Source organism: Zonotrichia albicollis, chromosome 22 (assembly GCF_047830755.1).
Source record: "Zonotrichia albicollis isolate bZonAlb1 chromosome 22, bZonAlb1.hap1, whole genome shotgun sequence".
Lineage (NCBI taxonomy): Eukaryota > Metazoa > Chordata > Aves > Passeriformes > Passerellidae > Zonotrichia > Zonotrichia albicollis.
The window spans coordinates 7275263-7285491 of record NC_133840.1 but is presented as its reverse complement, the minus strand read 5'-3'; the positions used below and the strand labels follow the sequence as shown (position 1 = coordinate 7285491).

The 10229-nt window shown below is 46.4% G+C and overlaps 2 protein-coding genes across 3 annotated transcripts; one reads left to right on the top strand and one right to left on the bottom strand.

The window, feature by feature from the left end:
- Positions 1–2892: 2892 nt before the first annotated feature.
- On the bottom strand, positions 2893–4747 carry MIS12 (MIS12 kinetochore complex component). Its single transcript, XM_005493878.4, has one exon. The coding sequence runs from the start codon at positions 4433–4435 to the stop codon at positions 3803–3805; it is 633 nt and encodes a 210-aa protein (XP_005493935.2). The 5' UTR covers positions 4436–4747; the 3' UTR covers positions 2893–3802.
- Positions 4748–4955: 208 nt separating this feature from the next.
- Positions 4956–10146, top strand: DERL2 (derlin 2). Of its 2 annotated transcripts, XM_074556997.1 has the most exons (7): positions 4956–5112; positions 5477–5542; positions 5808–5881; positions 6277–6370; positions 6807–7002; positions 7945–8035; positions 9343–10146. In XM_074556997.1, exons 1-7 carry the CDS (start codon positions 5020–5022, stop codon positions 9446–9448), a joined length of 720 nt encoding a protein of 239 aa, XP_074413098.1. In that variant the 5' UTR covers positions 4956–5019; the 3' UTR covers positions 9449–10146. The 2 variants fall into 2 exon arrangements, 1 of the variants encoding a protein (XP_074413098.1); XR_012583507.1 differs by lacking the exons at positions 5808–5881; positions 6277–6370; positions 6807–7002.
- Positions 10147–10229: the final 83 nt, after the last annotated feature.

Sequence of the window (10229 nt, the reverse complement as noted above, 5' to 3'; positions counted from 1 at the left end):
TTTGGGGCATCAGCACCTGGCAGGATCCACCCAGTGGATTGGACTCCAAAGGCTCCATCTTGCCTCAATGTTGTTTTTCTAGTTTGTTTGCTTGGTTTGTTCATTTTTTTTATTCCTCTTCAAACTGAAATTAAATTCCTTCAATGATTTTGTCACAGCCTAGTCTAGTAAAAGGTATCTCTGCTCATGGCAGGGAACAGATGATCTTTAAGGTCCCTTCCAACCCAAACCCAACTGCAGCAAGGATGACTGAGATGGATGCAGAGCAGGATGAACAGCCAGGGAAGCAGCCAAAGCCATGTAGAGCTGTGTAAAGGACATAGTTTTTTCTTTTTAATCACATTCCCTCTTTCCTATGGTTTAATTAGGGGGGAGAAAACCTCTCATATGTGGAAGTGATTCCTTTGTTGCCAGACATTTCCAGGTTTTCCATTTTCTTCTCCTTGAGTAGGAAAATATCATTTACCATGTTCTTTTCTAACAGTTTCCAGGGATGTCCCACAGACATGGCCAGCAGCCAAGCCCTGACTGAGTTTCTTTGCTTGAACAAATCAATGTTTAGCCACTAATGGGAGCTGAATGCCCATTTTCCCTGCCCCATTTATTTTATTGCCAGGGTTTGGGTGCAGGGGAGGCAGCACTGGGGCAGCTCTCTGGAAACCCCAGTGTGCACTTGGAATGTTCACTCCCATCCCATTTTATGGTGTGTGATGGGCAAACACATTAGGGAAGAGCTGCTGGAATAACTCACAGTGCCTGGCTCTCTCTCTGTCCATCTCCATTAGTTTTTATTTGGAATTTCCACAGGGTTGAGGTGCTCTTGCTTAGTTTGTGCCAGCAAAAATCCCTGTGGAAGAAAATGTTTTGCCACAGCAGGATTTTTTTTTCATTATTAGAGTGAATAAGTATCTTTTTTCCTGTCCTGCTGGTCTCTTCAGCCTTGCTGTGGGATGTGGACAGGGATGGGAGCCCTGAGCCACCATGGGATGGCAATAGCAGGAGCTGAGCCACCACCAGCTTGAGGTGAAGTGATTAAAGCTTGTAGCTGCCACCAGCATTTCCTGCCTGTAATTAATGCTTTTAATGAGGAGGCATATGGTAACCCCCTCCTCCCTGGCATTTTGCCAGGTGTGGGTTCATTAACAGCTGCTAATTACACCATTATTCAGTGTATAAGTCAAGGAGAGCTACACTGCTCCAACTGCCTGTGAATGCTGCCAAAATTTTCTTAGTTTAAATTTTCTGCTTTCTCCTTATACAGGGAGCTGAACCCCTGGGGGTTTGCAGGGCAAATCAGCGTCCCTGGGACACAGAGCCAGCACAGGTCCCTGCTTTCCCTGACCCCTCTCCATGCACAGGACCTGCAATTCCAGCTGCACTCCTCCTCCTCACAGCCAGGACATGCTTTTATTCCCATGGGTGAGTTTTGCTGAAGTTTGATATTCCCAGGAACTGCAGAGGGGCTTGAAGCCATTCTCAATCTGATGGAGCATCCAGCTGCCAGGACATCCTCAGCCCCATGGATGCTGCATGTCCCAGAGCAGGAGGGCATTATGCTGGTGGGAAAACCAGTGGCTTTATTCCTCTCAGACCTCAGCTTTGCTGCTGGGGTGTTCGTTGCACCAAGTGCTTGATATGATGCTCTTTCTCCTGAAAAAAGCTCTTGGAAATGTTTTACCAGCAGCTGGTTGCAGTTTTTACATTGGGCATTATGAAGTGTCTCACTTCCAGCCTGAGGCTCTGAATATTCTGGATCTATGCCAGTATTGGGAGAAAATGAGCATTGAAATCATGCACCTGGAAGTTCTGGCCCTCCTTTCCAAGCCAGTCCCAGGTCCTGCTCCTGGTGCTACCCTGTCTGTGTCTGTCTTGTCACCAGTGGGACCATGGACACTCTGGATCTGCCTCTGAGAGCAATGGGAGCCTGGGCAGAGGGGACAAGGACAGATGGAGAGGCCACTGGGGATGGAGTCAGGGTTTGTCAGGCTGCTCATGAGACTCTGAATCTCCCACAAACACATGGACATGGAGTTGGGAATGCCTCACCAGTGCCATTGGACCCAGCCTCTGTGGATGTGGCACTGGGGACAGGTGAGTGTGGCCATGGCAGAGCTGGGGAGCTGCTGGACTTTTCCAGCCCAAAGAATTCTGTGATTCCATGAGCTCCCTGCCCAAGGGCACTGCTCCTGCACCGCTCTCTGGAGCAGCAGGGTGTAATTTATTGTAAAATATTTGATTATGATGACTGCAGTGCCACGAGTGTGTGTGGGAAGATGGCATTTCTGAGAGCAGGTGGGAAGGGACGATCACAGGAGGGCCTGAGGGTTAAATCCACACCAGGAGGGTGGGATGGTCAACCCCAGATTTAGCTGGGGACACATTTCCCTGGTTGGTGACACAGCAGGACATCAAATCCAGGGGTCAGGGAATGGGCCAGGCACAGCTCAGTACAACCACCGTGCCCAGCACTGCAGCTGGGTGGAACCTGGCCTGGCAGTGAAATTGTCTCTCTCTGGCTGGGAGAGGAGAAACCTCTGAAAATGGGAATAATTCCTTTCTGAAGGAAAATGCAGTGTTGGGGTGTACAAACTCAGTAGGGTCCACCTTCCTGCCAATCCTTGTGTGGTTATTTTGGGCACAGAACACCCAGGAAAAATATCTCCTATTTACTGAGGATAAAACAAATGATTCACATGAGGAAACTCAATAATTCTTCATGTCCAGGAAAGTCACACTGAGCTGCAAAACCAGACCAACCTCCTGTGGAGCAGATCCCTGGGCCGGGCTGCTGCTGCCCTCTGCTGCCAAGTGACACTTCCCACATCTTACTCCTCTCAATCCAGGGAAGAAAGAATTCCAAACTGAATTTTATGTTTTCAATACACTTTTTTATTGCAATAACCTCTAAGTGATTCACTTTTAAACCTCCATGCTAGTAAAGTAGAAATTAATATTGATATTTAATGATAGGACTGAACAGGAGATTAAAAAACTGCCGTGGAAAGATGCACAGAATGTCAGGGATTTTGAATTAAGTACAGAGAGAATAAATTTAATTAAGACACAAGAGCTTATCAACATTCATAACATTTTCACAGGAAAATCTGATTAAATGTTAATAAGAGAAAGTTTGTTTAATAGAAAAAGGACACTGAGCAACAAAAAAAACCCCAAACAAATATATATATAAAGCAACATAAGGTGAAGTAGGACAAAGTGATGGAGTTACTGATTTCCTTCAGTGGTTTCTGCTCTGTGCTGAAATACAAGCACAGGTGGAGTGGTGAAGAACTCTGAAATTCCAGAAACTGGGCTGAAGTTTTGATGCCAAGGTTCTCATCAGAACCTTGTCAGCATCAGTGTCATCCTCCTCCCTGCATTTCCTCCTTGCTGGTTTCCCAAACACAGAGAAAGGCACCATAGCCACGGCCAGGCAGCTCCTTGGCCAGGGGCAGAGTCCCTGTGGCCTCACTGACCTCAGGCTGGAAACACCTACACATTCCTACAAGTCTTATCGAGGCTTTGTTTCTATAACCTTACAACGGGGAATGCTACATTGTGTTCAAAGGTAACATTCAGTGTTTTCTAACGCTGGTTATGCGACCCAAAACTTAGGAAGTTAACAATCTGAATTACATTTTACAGGCTTTCTCCCCTTCCTGCCTTAGGGAGGAGCAAACTGGGACAGTTCAACAGCTTTTAGAGCAAATCCTGGCAGCACGAGTGGAGTGAGTGGAACATAAACCCCTGTCATTTTAAGCAAGCTCTCTGCATGGCATCTGTTGCCTTCTCAGAATTTCCATTACATTAACTGATCATGCTGGTTCATTTTTTTGCTCTTCTCCTCCACTTCTTTCAGCACATCCTGCAATTTCTTAGAGCTCTGTGCCAGGAGGGCAAAGCTTTCCTTGAAGTTGCCGGCGCCGTGCTCCCTGCAGATGTTCTCAAGCCCATCAAAGCACTGCAAAATCTTCTCCAGCTCGGCCTTGACAACCTTCTGCTCCTCCAGCTCTGCTAGCAGCTCCTGCTCCAGCACCGCCTCTGCCCTGCACTGCTGCTGCAGCTGCTGCAGCTCATCCTGCAGCGCCTGGAATTCCTCCTCGCTGTAGGGATACTGCTCCTGCACCTTGTCCTCGGGCAGCAGCACGTTCTTGGGGATGTTCAGCACCAGCTGCAGCAGCACTTCTTCCATTTTAGAGAACAGCTTATCGAAGTGCTCCTTCATGAAGAGCAGGAATTTCTCGGTGCATTTGCGGATCTTGGAAGGGCTGATTTTGCAGTCGGGAATGCCGTCCAGCTTCTTCAGCATCACGCCCTCCACCACCAGCATCATTTCGAACAGGTAGTCCTGGAAGGCGGTGTAGACGCGCAGCATGCAGGTCTGCGGCGTGAAGCCGAAGAACTGCGCCTCGTAGGTCATGGGATCCACCGACATGGCGGCGGGGCCGGGCCGTGAGGGGAAGGTGGGACTCACAGGGCGTTACCCGAGCCAGCGGGGCCGATCTGGCCGCTCCTACCGCTGGCGTTCGCGGGGCTCGGGGCCTCTCCTGTCGCTGGTGTTCGCGGGCTGAGCACAGGGCCGGTCCTGCTGCTGGGGTTCGCGGAGCCGGGACTGCTCTGGCCGGTCCTGCCGCTGGCGTTCGCGGTGCCCGGGGCCGCTCTGCCCAAGGACGGTTCCCAAACCCGCCGGTGCCGCTGCTGCTTTCCCGCCTCGCTCAAACACCGCCTCAGAGCACCCCGCCCGTAGCCAATCAGCGCCCGCCAGGGCACGCTCCCGCCCAATCACTGAGCGCTCCGTCCCTCGGCAGGCGAGCCAAGCGCGGCCAATGATAGCGAAGGGTGTGGGCGGGCATTGCAAGACGACCAATAGAAGCGCGGAGCGACGGCCGCCAGCTGGGCAGTTGGCCAATGAGAGCGCAGAGAGAAGGGAGGGCTCTGCGGTTCAGCCAATGGGAGCGCGGAGCGTCGGGCGGGCGCGGAGGCGGGCGGGCCGGGCCGGGGCGGGGCGGGGCTGCCAAGATGGCGTACCAGACGTTCCGGCAGGAGTACCTGCAGGTGCCGCCCGTGACCCGGGCCTACACCACCGCCTGCGTCCTCACCACCGCCGCCGTGGTCAGTGGCGGCCGCGCGAGGGAGGGAGGCAGTGACGGGATCTGGGAGCGGGGCGGGGTAGCCGTGGAAGGGGCGCCCTCAGGCACCGCCCGCGCTCCGAGCCGGGTCTGGAGCTCCCAGACCCCCTGAGCGATTCGGGATTCCCGGGATGGGCCCGGGAGAGGTGAAAAGCGCGAATTAATATCAACAATGCCAAAGGGTTGTTGTATTGAGGCTCCAGAAAACTCACAGTGCTGATGTGACTTGCTGGGCTCGTTTTGGCACGCAGGAAGGGGTTGCTGTTTTGAGTGTGTATGTTTTCTTCTTTTTTTTTTTTTTTTTTTTTTTTTTATTGATCCTTTCCAAATTTTTTCTTCTTTTTCAGCAATTAGAACTTATCACGCCCTTCCAGCTGTATTTCAACCCTGAGTTAATATTTAAGCACTTTCAAGTAAGTGTTTTCTGAAGCACTGTAGATTTTAAAATGTGCTGTAGAGTTTTTTAAGTGTTTGTCTTCTCAAAACAGTGTACTTTTTGTATTAAAAATACACTTTTTAAAAGCTACTGTAGCCAGAGTGAAGACCCCTATGCCTTAAAATAGGTCTGAGTTTCATTTTCTGTAAAGGAGATTTCAGTTTCATTGTTACTCATTTCTCTACTTAGACAATAAAAATAAGCTGTCATGTTTAAAGTCCTTGTATTTGTCTTATTTTCAGATATGGAGGTTAATCACAAACTACTTGTTCTTTGGACCAGTTGGCTTTAATTTTTTATTTAACATGATCTTTTTGTATCCTTCACCAAGTTGTGTTGGTTCCCTTGGCAAGCAGAGTGCAGGAACGTTGCTGTACCTGCACAGAGGAGAGGTTGAGTTCCTGGGAATTCAGCAATGCCAACTTCAAGGGCTTCAAGGGGGACTCCTTTTTTAAATTGTCAAGAATTTCCCAGTTACTTTTTTGGTGTTAAGAATTTGTGCCAGCCTGATCCTTCAGGTTGGTGCTGCAGGAGAAAATTCCAGGTAACTTCTTTGTCCCCCGGCTCCCCCTCTGTGCTGAAGTATCCAGAAAGAGCCAAGTGATGCAGTAAATTGACAAAACCCTTTTAAGCTGATGTAGAAGTGGATAATTTCCTGTTTGGATGTGTCTCTCTGAACTTGCACTGGAGTTTTCCTGACCTTGGCCTCAGATACCGCTACTGCCGCATGCTCGAGGAAGGCTCTTTCCGGGGTCGCACGGCAGATTTTGTATTTATGTTCCTTTTTGGAGGACTTTTAATGACTGTATCCTTTCTGTTTTCATTCCAAGTGAACGTACAGAAGTTTTTGAAGGAGAGCTGAAACCATGTTGTTACTGTTACCTTAATACAGTTTGTTGCACGAGGAGTACTGATAGTTGTTAGGGTGGTTTTGAATATTTTGGGATTGTTGCTGGTTTTTTGGGTTTTTTTCTGCTTGGTCATGGAAATAAGGTTATCAGGGGGCTGTTCAGATGTGGGATCATGCTCATGTTGTCTGTGAAGAATTAAATTCTGCTTTAATGAGAATATTCATGCTGCAGGTACCCAAATCCTGCTGCACCTGTTGGATTTGATGGACAGTAATTTGACATCCTTACACCTGAGAAAGTGGATTTACCAGCTGTGTGGAAAACACAAGGTTGCAAATTAAGCTGTGAAATTCCTGAACTCACAAGAGTTTCCTTAACCAGCCATGGCAGCTTTTTGGGCTGTTTGTGAACCTGGTGTTCCTGGGGCAGGCGTTCACCATCATGCTGGTGTACGTGTGGAGCCGCAGGAACCCCTACGTCCGCATGAACTTCTTTGGGCTCCTCATCTTCCAAGCCCCTTTCCTGCCCTGGGTACTGATGGGCTTTTCTCTGCTCTTGGGGAACTCCATCATTGTGGATCTCCTGGGTGAGCAATGGCAGCAATCTCACGAGGATCTGTTCTTCCTCGTGCTTTACGTGAAACAGAAAATGGGGATTTGTCCCATTTTTATGCTTGGTTTTAGTTCTTCTGATGTATTTCTTATTTTATATTTATATTTTTAGGCTTTTCTGATTTCTAGCCATTGTAGCATGTTTTGTACTGTGATAAGGATGGAAAGAACTTCTGATGTTTTTTTTCTGATGTTTTTAAATCTGGCTTTTTATTGCTTGGAATCAGCCCTGATGCATCATCTGACCATAGCATCAGTCTATTGAAATAAAATAGTTTATATTGCTATTTTATCAACTCTAATAGAGCCAAAATATCAGTCATTTTTAATAATGACAAGATGTTTTCCCAATATTAATGTCCTATACTATAAGCTAAGCTTTTTACATGCTGTTAGCTTTCTTCCTTAGGTTTTGTATTTCTGTATCATCAAATCCAAGGGCTAATTAATGCTTGGTGTTAGTTCTTCTTTTATATTTATTATTTTATATTTATATTTTTAGGCTTTTCTTATTTCTAGCCATTGTAGCATGTTTTGTGCTGTGATAAGGATAGGAAGAACTTTTGATGTTTTGGCTTTTTATTGCTTGGAATCAGCCCTGATGCATCATCTGACCATAGTATCAGTCTACCGAAGTAAAATAGTTTATATTACTATTTTATCAACTCTAATAGAGCCAAAACATCAGTATTTTTAATAATGACAAGATGTTTTCCCAATATTAATGTCCTGTAGTATAAGTTAAGCTTTTTACATGCTGTTAGCTTTCTTCCTTAGGTTTTGTATTTCTGTATCATCAAATTTTCTGTGAAAGAACCAATGTATGTTGTTTTTCTGAAAACTCTAGTGTAAAGCATTTGAGAATTGTAAAGGAGAACTACTGAAAAATCATCTTTTGGCTTTTGTTTCTATACCAGGTATTGCTGTTGGGCATATATATTTTTTCTTAGAGGATGTCTTTCCCAATCAGCCTGGTGGTGGGAGGCTCCTGAGAACGCCGTCTGTCCTGTGAGTATTGGTGTCTGCTTTGGAAGAGACAGGGCAAAAGTGCTTGTTTGGAAAACTGTTTGCAATTCAGTCACAACATTTGGGCAGAGACAGAATTGGGGGGTGTCTCTTCTTGATTTTTATTGAACTCGTGTTGCCAAACAAGGAGCTGGAATTTGTTTAAGTGGGAGCCAACTTAACTGGAGAAGAGCTAAAGGATTTTACCTTTGGTTTCTCTGATAACACTTTGCTGACAGCACCAAAGCTGTGTCCCCTGCTGAGTGGCTGAGGTAGTACATATAAGATATGTAATGGTTTTTTTCTTCTGTAAGTCATCTTCACATCACAATTTTGGGGAAAAAATCCTTCAGTGTTTGTAGTGTTTAACACTCCCACTCAGTTCCCTCTTGTGTGGATGCTCTAATCCATTATGGTGCTCTCCCAGAACACTTCTGATGGTTGTTTTCCACAGAATCATAAGACTATCCTCAAGATGTTTGGCATAGAATATTTATACATAAATAGCAGAATAACCTCATCAATCTTGATTTGGGATCTCCTTCCTGGTGGCTCCAAATTGGACAGCATAAATCCCACTGCCTGGGCAAGCTGTTCTTGAGGGAGGAGACTACCACAGGGGTGATGGTCTTAATTTCATAGTTGGTTTTGTGCCACAATGTAATGAGGATGTAAAAGCTGTCAGAGAGTGCTCAGAGGAGTGACACAAAGATGGTGAGGGTTCAGGAGGGGCCACATGATAGGAATGGCTGAGAGCACTTGGTCTGCTCAGCTGGAGAAGTGGAGAATTTGGTCAAACCAAATGCTGTGAGCTGACAGCATGTGAGCTGTCTTGATGTTGTTTTTCTTAGAATCATAAGACTATCTTGAAGATGTCTGACCTAGAATATTTATACATAAATATCAGAGGATTTATACATAAATATTAGAGGATGAGTCTCATCACTCTTGATTTGGCATCTCCTTCCTAGTGGTTCCAAATTGGACAGCGTAAATCCCACTGCCTGGGCAAGCTGTTCTTGAGGGAGGACACTGAGCTGACAGCATGTGAGCTGTCTTGATGTTGTTTTTCACAGAATCATAAGACTATCCTCAAGATATCTGTCATAGAATATTTTTACATAAATGGTAGAGGATGAACCTCATCAGTGTTGATTTGGGATCTCCTTCCTGGTGGTTCCAAATTGCAGAGCATAAACCCCAGTGCCTGGGCAAGCTGTTTGTGAAGGATGCCACTGCAGCATGTGAGCTGTGTTGATGTTACAGTGAAAGCTGTGTTTTAAAGGCTCACCATGCTTTGTGTTTTGCAGGAAAGCAATATTTGACACCCCAGAGGATGACCCCAACTACAACCCCTTGCCCGAGGAGCGGCCAGGGGGCTTTGCCTGGGGAGAGGGGCAGCGCCTCGGGGGTTAACCAGGGCCATGGGGGCTCCTCCCCAGCACACAGAGGACTCTGACAGCCCTATGGTTTGGAACACAAGCACTTTATGAAATGCAGTCTCACCTGAGGCACTCCCAGCACCCTTCCCAATCAGGGAATTCATTGTGCTGGACATCATCTGAATCCAGTGGAGCCAAAAATGTAAAACTGGAAACTGTTTCCTGTTAACTTCAGTTAACAAGGCCACACAAGTACTTGTTTAAAGTGATTTCTAAAGCATTTTTTTCAAGTTATTTGATACATGAAACTCTATGGGAAACTTTATAGAGGACGAACCCAACTTTTTGGGATTTAATTCATTTTTTTATTCTTGGATAAAACAACTGCAAGATGATTGAAAGGCTAAGTCACTATTTCAATGGCAAAAGGTTGTTTAATCTGAGGTGCTGCTGTCTCCAGTCATCTTTGAACTGCAGGGAACACAACATGCAGCTTTTCACTCTGCCAGTTGGATTTTTGGGATGTTCTGCAGGCTGAGGCTACATTTTGGTGGTTTTTTCCCCCAAAGACTGTGTGTTCAGGTGCCCACAGTGGTGGTTAAACAGCTGTGCCTGCAAAATCCATCCCCATGTGCCCTCTACTGATACTGGATGACCTGCAGCTCTAGAGAAGGAAATTTGTCTGGACTCAAAAAATGATGATGAGTTGAATAAAATGTCTTGTGGATCCTTTTTGTTTAATCCTCTATATCATCCTTTAGTGTTGAGGCAGCAGGGGCTGGAAAAAGCAAATCCTTGAAGAGACAGAGATACCT

Bases quoted from the DNA above. Each gene is read 5' to 3' on its own strand.
- MIS12 (XM_005493878.4), bottom strand. From the start codon at position 4,435: ATGTCGGTGGATCCCATGACCTACGAGGCGCAGTTCTTCGGCTTCACG.
- DERL2 (XM_074556997.1), top strand. From the start codon at position 5,020: ATGGCGTACCAGACGTTCCGGCAGGAGTACCTGCAGGTGCCGCCCGTG. The intron at 5,113-5,476 runs GTCAGTGGCGGC...CTTCTTTTTCAG, and splicing joins TCCTCACCACCGCCGCCGTG to CAATTAGAACTTATCACGCC. The intron at 5,882-6,276 runs GTATCCTTCACC...CCTTGGCCTCAG, and splicing joins TTATTTAACATGATCTTTTT to ATACCGCTACTGCCGCATGC.